The sequence below is a fragment of the Melitaea cinxia genome, chromosome 3, assembly GCF_905220565.1.
Source record: "Melitaea cinxia chromosome 3, ilMelCinx1.1, whole genome shotgun sequence".
Taxonomy (NCBI): Eukaryota; Metazoa; Arthropoda; class Insecta; order Lepidoptera; family Nymphalidae; genus Melitaea; species Melitaea cinxia.
Genome location: NC_059396.1, coordinates 914,786 through 934,724, shown reverse-complemented (window position 1 = coordinate 934,724; position 19,939 = coordinate 914,786). Strand labels below are relative to the sequence as shown.

The following is a 19,939-nucleotide window of genomic DNA, read 5'->3' as shown; positions in this document are numbered from 1 at the left end:
TTGGCACACACCACCTTTCGATTGAAACAAAATTTGTCAAAATCGGTCTACCCGGTCAAAAGTTCTGATGTAACATACATAAAAAAAAAAAAAAAAATACAGTCGAATTGAGAACCTCCTCCTTTTTTGGAAGTCGGTTAAAAAAACAATTGCATACATTAGTGTTTATTTCTCTCCATCTATATACATATATATTAAAACTTTCACAAAACAATTAAATAGTTTAAGGTTTCATTATATCTTATTTATGCTACAGCAGTTACAGAAGCAGAGAGAGAGAGAGCAGATGTGTACATGTATAAAAATGCCTTCTCTAACTTAAATAATAGGTTAAGATATTATCATAATATATTAGCACGGAAGCTATGACATTGCAATATAGTAATTTCTTGAATTTTATTTAGAACATTATTATGAAGACTTGCCAACTCGCATTGGAGCAGCGTGGTTGATTAGGCTCTGATTCCTCTCCCACATGGGGAAAGAGACCTATGCCCAGCACTAGAATATTACAGGCTGAAGCCATTTATGAAGAACAAAAATCATGTGGTGTCATGGGACACCAGGTAGGAATGAAGTTCCTTCGGATAGTATAGAAGCAACACAATTTGAAAAAGAAATGTTGAATTTTATATATATTTTCTAGTTCTTGATTTTATTTTTTTTAATTTTGTTGATTGGTTTTTAATTAAGTACATAAAAGTTTTTAGGAAATTTAGTATTTTAGAAAATAACAAATACCATATTAATAATTCAAACTATTAAGTGATATAAAAAAAAACATATGGCTTTATATTTTTTTGTCGACAGTATAAAATTACATAAATAATTTTAAAAAATTTACTACTAATATTTTAGTTTTACAAATATCCTATTATACAGTCGTGTGACTGATATTACGTCACTTCCGTTATATATTTTTCTTAGTTTTAGTATCACATTTTTTTCAGTACGGTCGCCCAGCTAAATGTCAAGCCTGCCGTGGGAACGTTGTAGTTGTTGTTGTACGTTGTAGGAACTTCGTTCCAACAAATGACCCTGATTCTACACTATATCATTAAACGATGTATGTGGTTTGCCTACCTACACTAATATTATAAACTTTATAACTTATTTAACTTCTAAACTTCTAGTTATAACTTCTGTTATAACTAGAAAGTTTGTTTATTTGTTTGTTTGTCTAAGGTCACTAATTTCAGGAACTGCTGGTCTGAATTGAAAAATTCTTGTGTTGAATAACCCATTCAACAAGCAAGGCTATAGACAATTTTTTCATCAAATCAACACGTGTGAAACCACTGGGCACTATCACAATAAAAAGGATAATATTAAAAGAAATTACTTTAAATTTTTAACATTTTAAGCTTTAGTATTTTTGAACGAATTATCAGTCGTGTGAATAACTATTTAATTACCACATCTGTTAAAAAAAATCAATACTGATAAAAAAGCATGAATTATTATGACTAATGCACGTAAATCGTGCTTATCACAGCCCTGTGATAGCTTATCACAATTATCAAAATACACAAAATTTCAATGAGTATTGATTATTGATACAACAAAAAATATTTTAAAAATAATTTTCACTATTTTTTTCACAATTTAAACAAGAAATTATTGTGTGCATCAAATAATTTAAAATAAAAATAATTGATGTACGATAATACTTCGTTTTTTTTTTTTTTTTTTTTTTTTTTGTTAAAAATATGTATTAACGATTAGAAATGTTTAATTCGGACGCGGGCGAAACCGCGCGAAACTGCTAAACAATTAATGGACATAAAAAAAAAATTATAATTTTATAACCACATTAGAATATGAATAAATTTTCCTGCCAATAGTTACAGAATATATAAATCGTCACCTCCTAAAATAGCGATTATTGAGCAATAGAATAGACTAGTGTCTCCAGTGATATTTTACACGAATGTAAGAATTAAATATATTGCTTACCGAATTTTCTTTCGACAAATTAAACTTTAGTTCACAACACTTTTCCTTAGACACAAATCAAAAAATAAATAATATATGATACGAAACATACAATATTATTTAAAGTTTGTAAATTATGAATTCATGATATCAAATTATTAATGACGAACTTGATGGAATGTCAATTTTGACATCATTTACTGAATGACACAATTCCACCCACCACCACCACCACCACCACAAAAATATAGATAGTTGGATGTTTTATGTGTCCAATTAATCTTTAATTAATAACTTGTTGTTGTCGTTAAATTTATAGTGTAATATATATAGTGTAAAAATATCAATTAGTTATTTTTATTTTTTAGTTAGGCTTTGAACAAACTAATGATTTTAAGCAAAAGCGCTCAGTTTCACAAATATTTTTAATTTTGAAGTACAAAACTACAAAACGTAAGCTTTTCGGAAGTTGTTTTTTATTTGCACTAAATGTAAAATCTATAAATAATTAAAAATACGGTCATATTCCATACTAGCTTCCTCCTGCGACTTCGTCCGCGTGGTGGGTTCTTTGGGCTAACTGGGGGAAGCTTTCAAAAAGAAAAAACAACCAGATTTTAAAACATTCTTCATTTGTGCTCCGCTCCTATTGGTCTTAGCGTGATGATATAGCTTATAGCCTTCCTTGATAAATGGGCAATCTAACACTGAAAGAATTTTTCAAATCGGACCAGTAGTTCCTAAGATTAGTGCGGTCAAACAAACAAACAAACTCTTCAACTTTATAATATTAGTATAGATTCCATCTAAAAGCTACTTTTTTATCTGGTTATTTTATGGGTTATTTTTGGTGTACTAAATAAATATTATTTGCTAATACGTAAGTTGAATCGTCTATAATTATGTCATTTGACAGTTAACAGTTGTATACGCTGTGTTTTTGACAGTTGACAGCATAGATTATACACATAAACTGGTTGACAGTGTACAGTACCTATTCATTGAAGATGTACTTCGCTAAAATTCATCAACACTCTTTGGAATTTATTGTATACCACCTGCACCGCTTAATAGATTAAAATAATATTGTGTGTTAATAAATACAAACCGTGAGTTAATAAAAACATAAATTCATATGAAAGTTAAAAGAACTTAATATTTAGTGAACATAATGGGCTAATCTTCGCGTTGGCTTTTAGTAAACAATAAAGTAATCACGGGTTGCTATTTAAATATATGAGTCAGTGATGCATTTAACACATTTTAGTATTGGTTCGTAATATAGTGTCAAGGAGAAGCGGTGACGACATTGTTATCTCAAATTATTTCCTTGCGGAGCGAACGTCGAAATCAGTTTAACTAATAACTGTACGCATTGTTATACACATAAATTTACTGCTCAAAAAGTATATTTAATTATAATTTCCTTAATTTTAATAAGATAAAATAATAATATCCTATGTTTTTAGAGAAATGTAAGTGATAATTTTGTTTCAAAGATCTGTATTTCTCAAAAACAATTAGATAACATTTTTTTTTATCAACTTCAACATACAGTATAATAATATATATTATTTCCTTTTTATTGAAAACTTGCTACAATTTTGATGTGATCAGTGAGCCATGGCGTCACCTCAAAGCCCTCAACAACCTCAGAACATGGGGTCTACTAATGTGATATTCCGTACAGACCTCCGTTTTGATCCAAGTTACCTAAAAACCACTCCAGGGATGGTTAAAGCTGCCGTTATTGTAAGTAATGCTTAAATGTTATTAAATAGCAACATTTTTTAACCATTATGAATTTATTTTGATAATTAAGAAATTATGTATTTTCTATAAAATTGTCTGTTTTGTCTGTTCCTAAGCTAACTTAAAGTCTGTAATATAGGCAAAAGTTAACTGATATATAAATAATAAAATTTATCTGACACATAAGATGCTGATTGTTTTATCAGTACCAGGTATAGCAGTCTGTTATATAACTTATATACGCAGCTCTAAAATGGAAATCAAATCTAATTAATCAAATTGTTTTGTACTTTACAGGTCCTCAACCTCCTTGGGTTCATTTGCATACAATCGTCAGCGTTCTGGTCTAACAGCCATGGTGTCTACTTCAACGTGGTGGCTCTGGGCTCTCTCTGGTTCAGTGGTATACTACTGCTTCTGTATCTGGTACATTTTGTGGAGAAGTACCATAACTTCATGTGGCTGAAGGTGGAAATGCTCGGCTGTGGAGTGGTTACGTTTTTGTACTTGATTGCTTCCACGATTGTTGTGGCTTTCGGTTCTGCTGCGTATTCAGCTGCCGGGGTGAGTTTGAAAATTTATTTATTTTTATTTTGGAAACATAAATTTTATATTACATTATTATATTATGACTAATTACAAAAACTGAAATCAGTAATCTTTTCTAAATATATTTTTTATGTTTTTAAATTTTTATGTTTATAAAAAGTAATTAATTGAAATGTCTGAAAAGAATTATTTTACTTGTATCATTAATTTTAAAATAAGAAACGACATTCATTTAAATATTTTCAGTCTCATACATAGCTATAATCTATATTTATTTATTTATTTTTGAGGAGGAACAACAGCTAAAATACTTTCACAAATACAAAATTTATATAGAAACATAAAGCTAATAATATAATAATATTTTTTATTATCATTAAAATAAATTGGTATTTTACATAAATGTATGTTGCATCATTGCATATGTATAATATTTATTTAAACACACAGCCATGTACTTTTAGTTATAATCCTGACCTTGCATAGTTATTGAAAATGATAATTGTGTTTGGTCGCAAACGAAATAAAAACTAACTCCAAATTACATCGACAAGTAACAAAGTATAGTATGTTATTAGATATAACTGATAAGCTACTTGTCATACAAAGATTAAATTTAAATTGAACAGCAACAGTGTTCGATTGAAAAAAAAAATACATTGGAATCGGTAGACCCCGGCCGCGTTCCACTTAAGGCCCACAATGCCATCAATCGACAGTTGCTTTTTTAAAATTCCCGCCGTGTTTCGATGAAAGCCAACTTTGACTCGCTTATGTTTTGTGGGCGCGAACAGTGACGTCTTCTATGACGTCAAGCAAACGCTCGCGACGACTACGAGCCTTAGGTGAAACGATAGTATGGGCGCCGCGAGCGTTGCGGACGCTTAGTAGAACGCGGCCCCAGTGAACAGTTATGAGTTATGACCCATAAAAAAAAATTAAAAAAAAAAAACATTTAATTTAGAGCCTCGTCATTTTTCTTACGTAAATAATGTTAAAAATGTTGTGTTTGCCGTGTGGTATCGGCTAAGTAGAATAGCACCACCCCCTTTCTTCCCGTGAGGGTCGTAAAAGGCGACCGAGGGATAAACCTGGCTCGAAAATCATCAGGGTCCTGGAGAAAGAAAACTTCATTTCAAACCCGGAATGGGGTCTTCGTCAAGCATTCGTGGCACAGCTCTAAAATGCGAAAGACTCTTGCAGCCGAACTGGCTCCACACGTATCGACTCGTCGTTCCTGTGGGCCCTAGCCAGTGAGGTCGAGAGGGTGGCGCAGAGCTTAGGCAACTCTGCGTTTTCCTGAAGAGTGTCCTAGGCGACACGGTGTCTGTCTGACACCGTCTAAATCGTCTGCAATAGACGGACTAAGGCCAATGATGATGAATGAATGATTAATGTTAAAAAGCAAATTATGTCATACACTTTTATTAGTAGTAACAGCCCTGATTTTCAAGTAGAGACTTACGTGTGGCGTTACGACTTACGATTCATGTTGTATTTCAACCGCTGCTAATTAAGACCTGTAGGTATAACAGGCATTGTTTACATCTGCTACACAGACAAATTAAAGCTACAAATTTTACCGCTCGCGCCCAAGCATTGTCTGTACCTACTGCAAATGTCGTAAATAAAAGCTATTTACGACAGTTGCAGTACTTTGCTTTTTTAATTCGTTCGCCACTGATATTTAAGATACTCTATTCAAATGACAGGTTATGAACCTTTGCTAGCTACGAAAAACATATTTTTTATTTATTTAAACAATAAGATAACACAATGAATCATTTCCATTGTGTAGCAGTGTATTATTTATGACTGTGACACGAATGCTAAGCTTTATCAGAAAAATATACGTTTTTTCCCACCCAAAATAAGATTTAAAAATCTGGTTGGATTGACGCATCGCCAAAATATACTATTTTCGTGTAACATATATTACATATAATATTATCAATTCGAGCGAACTCTCATGAGTCATTATCTAAAACTATAAATATATATTTACTTCATTATATATATAGAGTATATGTACACCTCATTCGCGTTATATACCTAGTCATTAAATACTGCGAATAATTGAACAGTGATGTTGTAAGACGCCTGTAAGCATTGAAAACAATAGGAGTGATGTAACCGCATCGAAGTACATAATGACGATTTTATATACTCATATAACTTTATAATTCAATTTTTTAAAATAAATTCTTAAGACTACCTTGATAAATCTTAGGAATATTTTTTTTATAGGCTTGCGGTTGACCACTATTTCACCTGATGATAAGTGAAAATGCGGTCTAAGATGGAGCACGCTTACCTAGAAGTAACCTATTCACTCGCGACTTAGAGATCCCCAGTTATAGTTTTCCGGAAATACAGACGCTGGTAGAGAGTTCCATTCTTTGACCGTACGGATCAAGAATGTACTAGCGAATCGCTTAGTGCATATAGGGGGAACGTAAGCCATATAAGGGTGGCGTAACGCAGAGCGTCTGGTTGTACGATGATGGAAGGGGGAGGGGGGAATCAGGTAATGGAGTTCCTGCGCATACTCTCCGAAGTGTATTCGATAAAAAACCGACAGGCTGGTGACCCTACGCCGACGATGCAAACTTTGCAGTTTTGCGGCGACCAATGCATCACCACCGATGAGCTCCCTGGCTCGTCTCTCAATTGAATCAAGAAGCTCCAGCTGGTACTTGGCTGAGCCATCCCAAAGATGACAGCAGTACTCCATGCATGACGAACTTGCGCTTGATATAAATTTAGAAGCTGTTCCGGAGTGAAGTACTGTCTCACCTTCGAGAGGACGCCCAGTTTTCTGGCAGCTGTTTGAGCCTTTGCCTCTATGTATGAGCCAAAATTGAGGGTGGATGACAAAGTAACGCCAAGAAGCTCCAGGTGGCCGGTTATGGGCACGGCCACACCTCGGAAAGAGGGAGTCAGATGGAAAGGACTCCGCTTTTCTGAAAAAAGACACGCCTGGGTCTTAGTGGCGTTGAGCTTGACCAGGTTTGCGTCACCCCAATCAGCTACAGCTTTAAGGGACAAGTTCAGACGCTAAATCATGGCTTCTTTCATCGACTGGATCTCAGACCCACTCGCTCGTGCGTCGGATACGTAACGCTTAACGGTGCTGTCATCTGCATACCCAAAGGGCCCGGGTCCAGCTCGTTGATGTGCAGCAAGAATAGCGTTGCCGACAGTACAGACCCCTGAGGGACCTTGATGGGGCATGATTGGGGCATTGATGGCCAAACGATCGGACTCGCAACCGTCTATGACTACGCGGATCGATCTGTTAGGAGCCTCAAGGCGAGAGTCTTTTTAAAAAAAGGAAACAAAATTAATTTTTAAAGCACACGTCTAGCGCGGATGGAAGATGGGAATGAGACTGACTGTGGCGGATAAGTAATAACACCTGCTAAAGGATAGAAATGCTGAATAGGCAGAATAGGAGTGCTGGATAGGGAATAAGGGTAACTAATCCGGGTTATAACACCTCCCCGGGGTAGAATAAACTTCAGGGGCCTGAAGTTTAGGAAATGCAAGGTCACACCCTGACTCTAATGCTTGGTGAAGGAATTTCACCCGAAGAGAGTTTGACAGGTTTAATATGGGAAGGATCTTCTACCGAGGATTTGGGATTCCTATCAGGATTAACGGGATTAGGGGTTATGTCTTGCTCTTGGGTTGGTTTGGAGACGTTAGGGAAGCGATAGGAAAGACGTTGCGATTTAATACATACAAAAATTTTGAACATACAGTAAATACAAATTAAGGAAAATATTAACATTATAGCTATTGAGTAGTGAGTCCCGTATTTTATAATTTGGTGCTGGTTAACAATTTTATCAGCTTCCTTCGACATAGATTTTAACCTTAAGCTAGTTTCTGAAGTAAAGATATCTAAATCAATATTTTGAAGTTGAATAGGGGGCTCATTACTTATCTCATTTTGGAACTTATCTACGATACAACAAGGATCTTTTATTAAATTAAAATTAGGACGAGGAACACTTATATTTAATCTTAAACCACTAAATCTAGGAACTAATTTTGTAGTTTTACAAGACGCGACACAATTTTGTGGTACCTTCAAAACACCAGTACCGACTACGTCTAATTCCAGAATTTTCTGATTAATACAGTCCATATACACTTTATTGTTCTGGGATTGTATGTATATCCAGTTATTGTCTGAGATGGGCATCCAAATGTCTAGTATTCCACTAAGAAAATCGGTTTGGCACTGCACGGGTAGAACATTGATCACTTTTGACAATAACTCACTTTCACAATTCGGATGAGCACTTGTGGGAAAAACACTCATTATATAGCAGATGTACTCATTTGCGCTAATCGCTTGGCAATCCGTAAGTGATTCCAGATTACAGTATTCTGTCTTATCTTTGGTCATTGCGATAAACTTATTACTAGGTCTTATAAGACTAAAGGTATTAGGGTTTACATAGTCGTGTGGAGTGGGTAATGCTATACTATGAAATAATTCATATTCCCTTGGGGAAACTAATGGTAATCTTAATACAAATATTATCTTATCATTTAGACTATAGCAAGCTATACTAGATACATTTAATAGTATATGGATATTCCTTAACTCTAAACTTATCGGTAATTTAACATTAGTTGGTAAATATCTATAGTTGTCGACAAGTTCTTTATATAGTTGTTTCGGAGGTAATATAGCGGGATGCAAAGTATTGTGACTGCTGAACAAGATAGCATTTGTTATATCCTCCATTTGAAACGACAATGTAAGCAAGGATGCTTCTAAACTAGTCAAGATTGAATCTATATTCGATTTGTAATTTAATTCAACAGAAATTTTGGAGATATTTTTAAGTTTTAAAGAGAGGTTGTTAACGGCTTCATCAAGGCTAGCTTCATTGATTTTTATTTTATGGAGAGTATCGTTAAATTTGGACAAGGTTGTAGTTGTGACCAAGATACTTTCTTTTATCAATGAAATTAGTCTTTTTTCGTTATCTTGGACATTTTGTATTGCGTTATCATATTTTATTGCGTCATCTTCGTTCAAAGTGCCAAATATAGTTTTTGATAAAGTTCCTACGGCACCTATCCAGGCTCTCTTAAATCTTTTACTACCAATTAAATGTGAAATAGAGGAATATGCTGATACAATATCGTTGTATTTTACACTTAGTGGTTCTAAGGTGTTATGACATTCTAGGTTTGTTATTATTTCCATCTGGATCTGACTACATAAAAATCGTACCGTACCTAAGATAGAATTAATATTTTTCATATGCGGTTCAATATAAGACATATCGTAAGCGGTAACGATATCTAGATGACCGACGTTAATCTTAAGTTTCCCGATTGGATCAAAGTAAATGCCTGGTCCAGACTTGATTGGACGGGTATACTCTTGAAGAGAATTAGCCATCGTGCTGTAAGGAAAGATAAATTTGTAAATATTATGTTATAGAATAAAATGATCTTAATTATAATATTTTATTTTCCAGAATGAGATGTATCCTCGATTTCAGCGTGTTTAACTTCATCATAATGGTGTTTGACATGGCGTCTGTTAATGAGTAGTGAAAGCGTGTGGTCACCATGTATTTTTACTACTTTGAATGGCCCTTTCCATACTGGAGATAAGGCTTTACGTAGCCTTAGATGATTTTTGAGTAAAACGTAATCGCCAACTTTATATTCTACAGGGCGAGTGCGAGTGTCGTAGTATTCTTTAGATGTCGTTTTGGATTTGTGTATAAACTCTAATGCTTTGTCGCGGGTGAATTTTAGGCGATGTTGTAGCATTCTAACGTATTCGGGGTATGTAGCTGTAGATGATTCCTCGTAGACGGATGTTGGAATATGCGGTTTATGTCCGAACAATAATTCGTATGGGGAGTAATGAGTAGTTGAATGGACGGACGGCTGTATTATATGCTAACATGGCTGTGTAAACATACCGAGGCCAGTTGTCCTGGTTGTCATTTATATACGATTTGAGGTACTCCTTTAGGGTAGAATGCGATCTTTCTAACGCACCTTGGGTTTGTGGATGATATGGTGAGGAAAATAAGTGTTTGATTTTCAGAAATTGACACGTTGTTTGGAATAACTCTGCAGTGAAATTTGTCCCTTGATCAGTAAGTATGTGTTTAGGTATGCCAAACAGAGACACAAAGTGTAAAAGGCACTCGCTTGTCTCTTCGGCGGTGATACTGCGGATTGGGTATGCTAAACTAAATTTTGTTAGGTCGTCCTGCATAGTTAAGATGAATTTTAATTTAGCTGTTCCGGATTCAGGAAGAGGTCCCACAATGTCTATGGATAATCTTTCGAATGGGGAAGTTGAGGTAGATGTTATAACCATCGGTGCTCGATTTATCTTGCGTAGGGCTTTATTAGATTGACAAGATTGGCATTTTTTGATATAGGATTCAATGTCGGTTCGCATGTTTTTCCAGAAATATCGCTCTTTAATGCGGTTAAGCATCCTGTTGGTTCCAAGATGACCGGCAATAGGTATGTCGTGGTTCTCCTTAAGGATTTTTGGGATTTCGTTCAAGGTTGGATATATTATTTGATCATGGTATATATGAATTCTAATATTAGTTCCATCAAACAGGTAGCCTAACATGTTATAAATTTTTACGAAGGAATGTCTATCAAAGGGATTTTTGAAGTCAGATATACATATGTCATTTTCAGTTGGATAAGTTATCATTATCTCATCTCGTAAATATTTTAAGGTTTTAAATATATCTGGGTATGAATGATCATCGAAGTAGTGAACTTTCGTAAACGCGAAGAGGTAAGTTTTGGTTTCATATTCTAAAGGTAAGCAGGTAAAGGGACTTCTTTCTAATTTCAAAAATTCGCTGCGGGTAGGTTCTGGACAGTTATTAATTATTTCTTGGACGTAGGGCATAGACTCATCCATGTCTACTGAGGTAGGTATTATAATCAATTTTTGGGTGCTCTTAAGCAGGCTATTATTGTGTTCTATTATTTGTGTGTTAAAGGATTTCGTAGGTGATTTTAAGAAATTGTTATATGTTTCATCAGGTAAGTGTAGAGATGCTTGTGGTGCGACAGAACTTCCTGCCTCATTTGAAGGTATTGGTAAGGTTTCATGGGTTAAAGAAGGTCCGAGGTTTTCGGCCATGGGAAGAGATGCTTCTTCCGTAATTAAAGATTGAGGTTCTGGATTTAATTCAAGATTTGTTTCGTTGGTTGGTATTGACAACATTTCTGGTATTTGATAATCTGGTTCAGAGGTAGAAATATTAGGTATAGATGGTGCCTGCCAGCTGGTCGACGGTTGGGGATCAATAATCGGGTTTGGATTCGGTTTAATGGGCGTGGTTGCTTTTTCAATAGCAATAGGAGGAGTTAATGGTACGAAATCCAAATTTCTTTCATCTAAAGGGCTAAATGTTACTTCAGCCCATTCAGCAAGGTCATTATTGCCCATGGGTGGTTCTGGTAAAGGTGTAGGGTCATTAATTAATGGTAACGGATTCTCATTGGCCCATTCATTTAGCTCGTTATCGCCAATAGAAAGTTCTGGTAGAAGTGTTGGATCGCCATTTGATGGTAATGGGTTCTCGATTTCTGGATATATAGGATTAACGGGATACCGAGATAAAGCGTCTGCTGCTGAATTAAGCTTGCCCTTCCTATAGACTATTTCGTAGTCAAACTCTTCGAGCTTGAGACGCCATCTTTGTAATTTACTTGAGGGGTCTTTATGATTAAAAAGCCATTTTAAAGGGCGATGATCAGTAACAATTTTAAATCTTTGACCGTAGAGGTACGGTCTGAAAGTTTTGCATCCGAATAAAATAGCTAGTAATTCTTTCTCTGTGGTACTGTAGTTGCTTTCGCTTTTATTTAGAGTTCGGGAAGCGTAGGCGATTGGTCGTTCTTGTCCATAGGGACCCTGGGAAAGAACAGCTCCGAGGGCATAGTTTGATGCATCCGTTGTGACTGTAAAAGGTTTAGTGAAATCAGGGTAACAAAGAACAGGAGCTGAAATGAGTTTATTTTTTAGGGTTTCTAATGCTATTTGCTGTTGGTTTTGCCAAACAAAAGGCTGATCTTTCTTCAGGAGACTGGTTAAGGGTTTAGCGGTTTTCGAGAAATCGGGTATGAACCGTGTATAGTAAGATACTAGTCCGAGAAACGATTTGATATCTTTAGGATTCTGTGGAGTGGGAAATTGGAGGACAGCCTTGATTTTATCTGGGTTCGGCCTGACGCCGTCGGCAGAAATGACATGGCCAAGATAGGCGACTTCTCGACGTAAGAACTCGCACTTGTCGGGTTGCAACTTAAGATTAAATTTTCGCATTCTCTGGAAGATCAATTCCAAATTTTGTATATGTGTTCTTATGTCGTGAGAATAGCAAATGACGTCATCAAGGTATATAAAGCAACGTATACCTTGTAGTCCGGAGAGAGCAGAATTCATCAACCTCTGAAAAGTTGAGGGTGCATTTTTTAAGCCAAACGGCATACGGAGAAATTGAAAGTGGCCTTCGGGGACAGTGAACGCTGTTTTGGATTTGTCGTCTTCATTTAATAGGATCTGATGAAAGCCGGATGCGAGATCTAATGTAGAGAAGTAAGTACTCTGGCCTAATTGATCAAGAATTTCTGTAATTTGGGGAATTGGATAAGTGTCGCCAATTGTTATATCGTTTAATTTCCTATAGTCTATAACAACTCTCCATTTTTGGATATTAGACGCATCTAACTTTTTGGGTACAACCCATATTGGGGAAGACCAGGGTGAATTCGATGGTTCAATGATATTTTGATCTAACATTTTATTAATTTGATCACGGACTTCAGTTTTATGCACTTCAGGAAACCGGTAAGTTTTGGTATGAATTGGGACGTCTGTGGTTGTTTTTATGTCATGTTTTAATGCATTTGTATATGTTAGGTTTTCGCCCGGTAAATGGAAAATGTCGGAATAATCGGAACATAGTTGCATAAGGGCACCCTTTTCTTCTTCATTAAGGTGAGAGACGCGAAGCTGTTTTAGAACTTCTTCTGTACGTTTAGTAACATTAGAATAAGCATTTATATGGTTAACGGTCGCGGATTGATACCCGTTGAATTCGTAAGGCTCAATAGGGATCAATTTTAGATTTAAATTAGACTTTAAGGTAATTTCATTCTCGGAGGTGTTAACTACGGATAAATTTATTCTATTATTTTCTTTAACCCGAACTACGCAATTGGCTATTAATAATGAATCGGAGATTTTTTGATCGAGGACTAATCCTTCCTTTAATTCCGGATTTGAAACGGAGCATTCGATAATTTGCTCAGTTCTAGGAGGGATGACATAGGCAGGATCATTGAAGTGTAATTTTAACGCCGCCTTCCCGATTTTAAGTATATCTTTATTATAATCTATACTACAATTAAGCGCGTTGAGCATGTCGGAACCAATGATGCCATCATAGGGTAAATGAATTTTATCAATAACATGAAATTTGTAAGAAACGTTTGATTTAGCTATTTTTAATTTTAACTGAAAATGACCCCGTGTCAGGATAGGATTTCCTGATGAGTCGATTCCCTTAAGTTGGATAGTTTCTTTTATAAGTTTAGGATGATTTTGCAGACATGAATGTTTAATTAAGCTTACAGAAGATCCTGAGTCGATAAGTAGGGAAAGAGGAATGTCGGATACTAAGGATTCCACGATTACATGTGGTAGGAGCATAATGCTTGGGTCATTAGTGATTTCAAAAATATTGGATTTAGTATTATTATAGCCTCTATAAGGTTGGGGCTGGTTACCCTGTTTGTGATTGGGCTCAGAAACAATATTAGCCTGTTGGTCATGTAACGACGCGGGCTTAGAATTATGTTGGATTTGAGAATTTTGACTTCCATGTATCGGAGTCGGGGATCGGTAATTATAATTATTCGATTTAGAGTTAGTATCATGAATGAGGGTATCGGTTTGTGTTCGACTAGGTCCCGCACGATACCGGGACGAGACATTTACTCGTTTTTTGAGTTAAAATCTACGGTGTCGTAGCCCTCTGTGGGACTAGCTGGACTTGCTGGATGACTTGTACCCTCATCGGGGTTATCAGTCAGTAAATGAACACGGTGTTGCGTCCTAGAATTATTTGAATTGAATTTAGACCGTTCATTGTTATATTGTCGTTTGCGACATTGTTCTAGGATGTGACCAGGTGTTTTGCAGTATCTACAGAATATTTCTGAGCCATTGATCGGGGCTTGATTATGATTATTATAATAATTATTAGGTGATTTTGAAATTGATTGGCTTGGAAAGTTGCGATTGAATTTATAATTTTGTTGATTATTCGAATTTTGATTAAAATTAGACTTAATAATTCTTGGTTTTTCTAATCTCGCGCTAGACTGAGAATTTTTGTAAAGAAATTGTTGAATTTTTTCCTCTGAAATTGCTATATTAACAGCCTCATTAAGAGTTTTTGGGGATTTGCACCGGATTATGTTTGAGATACGTGGTGTTAATCCCATTTGAAAATGATGAAGTGCCAATTCTTTCATGGCTGCTGTTCTCCCTATCATTTCTCTACTTTTGTGACCGTGACTAATTGATATTTCGGTGAGGAGTTGCGATAAACAAGTTTCAACCCTCAACGCGTACTGGCTAACAGGTTCATTTGGGTGCTGTTTGCACTCTTGAAGGTCTGTCAATAAATGAGCGTAGTGTTTCCGCTCGCTGAATTGTGTTTTTAAGAATTCTTTGAGTTGTGGCCAATTTAAAAATTCTTTAATCGAACAAGCTACTTGGGCTTTACCTTGTAATTGGCAAAGTATATATTTAAATAATATATCTTTTTGGGGTTCTGTGGCTAGGTCATAGGCGTTACTACAGTTTACCAGAAACGAGTTTAAGGTTTCCCTGGAACCATCGTATGGTTTTATGAATTTTAATAAAGTTGAAAGATCTAATTCTATCTTAGTTCCGGTAGCAATTTTTTTCTTGGACCTAGTAATAGGTCCAGATGGAAGTGATTCTAAAGGAGGAGTAGAAGTAGCACCGTCCTGTTCAGTTGTTAAATATATATCTGGATTTTCTAATTTTGGGCTCGGAGCTCTGCTGGTTGCCATTTTTATTTTCATAATATGTACAGAAATGTCCTTATATTATAATTAACAATAATTATTATAAGCAGTTGATGATTAAAATGACTCGCAATGACCAAATTACAAAAATGAATTCGACTTACAGTAATGCAGCTAGAGCGATAGCGATGCGATTCATTTCCGTTCGTCCCACGCGTCGTCTTGCGTATCGTATTTCTTCCGAGCGTTGCGTCGACCGGTTATCAGTTATTGCGTCGATAGGTCACAGGTTCTTGTTGCATGCGTTTTGTTACATAAGGTGTACACTGATGATTTATATTTATGATAGGGGTTAAACTTCACAAAATCGGTGTTGTCACACAATTTTAGCGTCCTTGGAACTCGTTCAACTCGCGCACTTTTGATATATGAATTCAATATTGAATTTTATTTAAACTTTAAAATGAAGAGACGTTTTCCTGGGACCTTTCAGATCCCACCGCTGCCACCAATGTTAGGAGCCTCAAGGCGAGAGTCTTTTTAAAAAAAAGGAAACAAAATTAATTTTTAAAGCACACGTCTAGCGCGGATGGAAGATGGGAATGAGACTGACTGTGGCGGATAAGTAATAACACCTGCTAAAGGATAGAAATGCTGAATAGGCAGAATAGGAGTGCTGGATAGGGAATAAGGGTAACTAATCAGGGTTATAACAGATCGATCTCTCAGGATGTCAGATATCCAAACAGAGAGAAGTAGGTACGCCGTATGAAGGAAGTTTTCTGATAAGCCTGTCATGCTAGACCCTGTCAAATGCCTTCGAGATGTCGATGCGAGACCACAATGGCTTCCCCGTGTTTCTCGATAACCTCACTTCAAATGTTCGTAGCATACGCGAGAAGATCACCCGTAAACCGATTGCGGTGAAAACAGAACTGTCGGTCGCTAAGAAGATCGTTCTTCTCAAGGTATGCCAGGAGCCGGTTATTGAGTAATCGTTCCATACTCTTACAGAGTATGGACGTTACGGAAATGGGTCTATAATTGACAGGGCCAGCCAACGAAAAAAAAATCACTTAAGGGTACAAACACTAATATTTAAACCACAAATAATATATATACTTGTCTGTATGTATTCATCCGTCTAAAATCGCAACTAATATAAATCTAAATTGCTAACAATCGCAAATTCAATATCTGAATTTGTGATTGAAACACATGAGTTCACTCAATTTTTGGCGCGAACTTGTGGAGGCCTATGTCCTGCAGTGGACTGTATTAGGCTGAAGTGATGATGATGATGATGATGAATTCGTGATTATTTATATTATTATTTATTATTTACATATAATGAGCTAGTATCAAACAGTATATCAGTCATACGCTTCAGTCTGTAATATCTCACAACTGGGCATAGGCTTCTTTCCCCATGTAGGAGAAGGATCAGAGCTTAATCCACCACGCTGCTCCAATGCGGGTTGGCGGATATATTCCCTACTATGAGTAACAATCGCTATCAGGTGTACATGATAACAACTGGGACCGACGGCTTAACGTGCTCTCCGAGGCACGGTGGGGAGACCCACAAGGACTGCACAAACACCCAGACCACGGCAAACACCTGTATGACCAATACAAATGTTTGTCATGTGCGGGGATCGAACCCGCAACCGCCAGCGCAACAGGTACAATCCATGACTGTGACCGTTGCGCCAACGCGGCGATCAGTCATTATTATTTTTAATAGTACTAGCTTCGCTTCGCATTATTATAATACTGAGGATGATTTACGGATACATTATAAAATTTATTATTTTAAAAAGTAATTAACAGCTACTTTCTACAACTAACGGTCTTTGTTAGTTAAATCTTAATTACAACTCTAATTAGGTTGCAAACGGAAAAAACGACTTTAATCACATCGACCGGTAACACAACGTAGGTAGATGAAAAAATAGTCTAGTAAATACGCATTATTAGAAATAACTCAAAAAGTACTCGGCAGATCTCATTTAAATTTAAATGGGACCACATGACATGTACCACCTTTCAATAAAATAAAAAAAAAAAATATTGAAATCGGTCCACCCAGTCAAAAGATGTGAGGTAACATACATTTAAAAAATGCAGTCGAATTGAGAACCTCCTCTTTTTTTTTGAAGTCGGTTAAAAAAAAGAATGATATACAGTGAAAATATATAGCATAACAATAGAGACTATGTTCATACATAAATTACGATCGTAATAAACCAATCAGTGTCTACGGAGAAAGTAACGCGTATTAAATCGTTTTCTATGTTATTTATAAATATGTAACATGTGCGAACGATAGTTGTGGAGATGAAAACTCTACTGCTGTTAAATAATCATGTTTATGTGTCTGCTATTTTATTTAACACAACTGTTGACTTGATTTTTTTACCTGTTTGTAACACAACTCCAACACTACAAGAATATTAACGAAACAAATATACATGTAAAAAATATAAAATACTTATATATAACTCTTTTCGTATTACAGTTTTTCGGTTACCTAGCGATGGTTCTGTACGGCTTCGACGCGTTTCTGAAAGCGCGAGCGATTAAATCTGGCGAAATCGCCCAAGGATCATTCGTGGTCACAAAACAGACACATGTGACCACGCCACCTGCACTGCCTTAAACGACCGTGGACATGAACTATTTATAATAAATAGATGTTACCTTCTACATGGAGAAAGAGGCCTATGCCCAGCTGTGGGATATCACAGGCTAAATCTATCAATCAGAAGTTGAGGGTAGTTAATATAGTGTATTTTCTAAGCAGGAGGAGTATGGACCATGCAAATGTAAAATTATACCCAAGCGAAGCTGAAATAATGCTTGTATGATATTATTTTTAATTAATTTATTGAAATATTGTTAGGATATTTTAATAGTGATGTGTAAATATATCAGCTGTTTTCGAAACGTTTCATAACGGCAGACTTTTGACAGGTGAACACATGTTTAAAAGAAACAATCAGTCTTAAATATTAATGAAAAAATGCTTTAGTTTTAAATATTTTTAGCACAATACATGTCATATCAAAGCAGTGAAAAAAATAATGAAATGGATACGTATGTATTTATTATCTGGATTAGTAGATTTCTGTCACAAATTAAAAAAAAACACTAGTTTTTGACTGTCATTTGCTTTTAGTTTTTTTTTTTTTTTAATATTAAACACAAATGTGTAAAAAACGTCAAGGTTTATATGTGTGTACTACAATAATTTATGTTTGACTGAATGAACTAAGGAAGTCTTCATATATTTCATAGTAAAATAATATACTTACTATCAATCAGTATTCACAATATTTTTCTATACTATCTAGTCTTGTATGTCATATGTCAACAACCAATACCACTGTGCTTAAATTAAGAAACATAATATTGTCACAATGCAATAATAATATTCAAAATGTTTTTTTTTTCCAAGTATAAAATTGATCTGCAAAGCGTAATCCAGAGTACACAGTTCACAGAAATGTCGTGCTATTTACTGGTGCTGTATTTTTTTTATTATTATAGCAATACTACTAATGTTGCCAATTAAGCTTATTTCTTTATTTATTTTTGCTACATACATTATTTTATTTATCCTTCTCCTACACGGAGAAAGAGGCCTATGGCCAGCAGTGGGATTTTACAGGCTAAATCGTAAATTTTATTTATGTAAAAAAATCAAAGATTAGTTTTAAGTGTTACTATTTCTTCAGTTAGTGTACTTCAACCCACCTATTTTCGTATTTGCACTACAATTTTTACCAAAAAAAGATAATTGAGTTTTTTTTTTTTATTGCTGTTAACAAACTTTTATCATGGGCTTATCCTGTTTAATAAATTAATTATCCAGTGGTTTGTCATTTTGTATAGCATAGCTATGTAGAGCTAGTAGTTGACAAACAGTTGTAGGCTACTTAAAGCCAGTCATTTGGACTAAATGTACTTAATTGTGTAATTGTTATGCTACTTTCTCTTAAATCTCTATCAATTGATATTTATATATAATTCTTTTTTAAGTGTATATGTCAATATTTGATGATATTTTTCTTTGTGTATCTGTATAGTAAATTTCTTAGTCTGATCAACAAAGAGAACGAAATAAATGCGCTGTAATCGACTATAAAAAAAAAATTCAGACAGAATTTGTGTCATGCAGACTACTTGAAAATAATGTCAAAAACTCACTTATTCTATAAATTTTCTAAAAACGCGCCAACTTAAGTCAGTCAGCCATTTTGGTATTTTTTTTTTACTAAAAATATTCCTATATATATATAAAGATATGCTGTTTTATACCCTTGTATACATATTATTTTTTGTAAGAAATTTGGACACATATGCACTGAGGTGTGTGTTATCATAAATGATATTGATAAGGTTTAATCTCCGTCCTAAGCATCACTTGCTCACGCTTGTGTCAAATGTTCAATATATTCTTCTAATTACGCTTATATGTTTGTAAGTGTATAGTTTTTTAAGATTTGTATGGCTAAGGTTTGCGGTGTAATTATGAATCATGGGTGTAGCTGATTTTTTTATTTTAGATCAGGGCCGGATTTAATAGCTACAGCCCCCGAGCCTTCAC

At 35.2% G+C, this 19,939-nt stretch overlaps 1 protein-coding gene across 1 annotated transcript; it reads left to right on the top strand.

Annotated features, from left to right (window-relative positions):
• Positions 1-3,209: 3,209 nt before the first annotated feature.
• On the top strand, positions 3,210-18,345 carry LOC123669266 (CKLF-like MARVEL transmembrane domain-containing protein 4). The gene is made up of 4 exons (XM_045602879.1): positions 3,210-3,303; positions 3,553-3,687; positions 3,985-4,251; positions 17,849-18,345. The coding sequence occupies exons 2-4, from the start codon at positions 3,559-3,561 to the stop codon at positions 17,987-17,989; spliced, it is 537 nt and encodes a 178-aa protein (XP_045458835.1). The 5' UTR covers positions 3,210-3,303; positions 3,553-3,558; the 3' UTR covers positions 17,990-18,345.
• Positions 18,346-19,939: the final 1,594 nt, after the last annotated feature.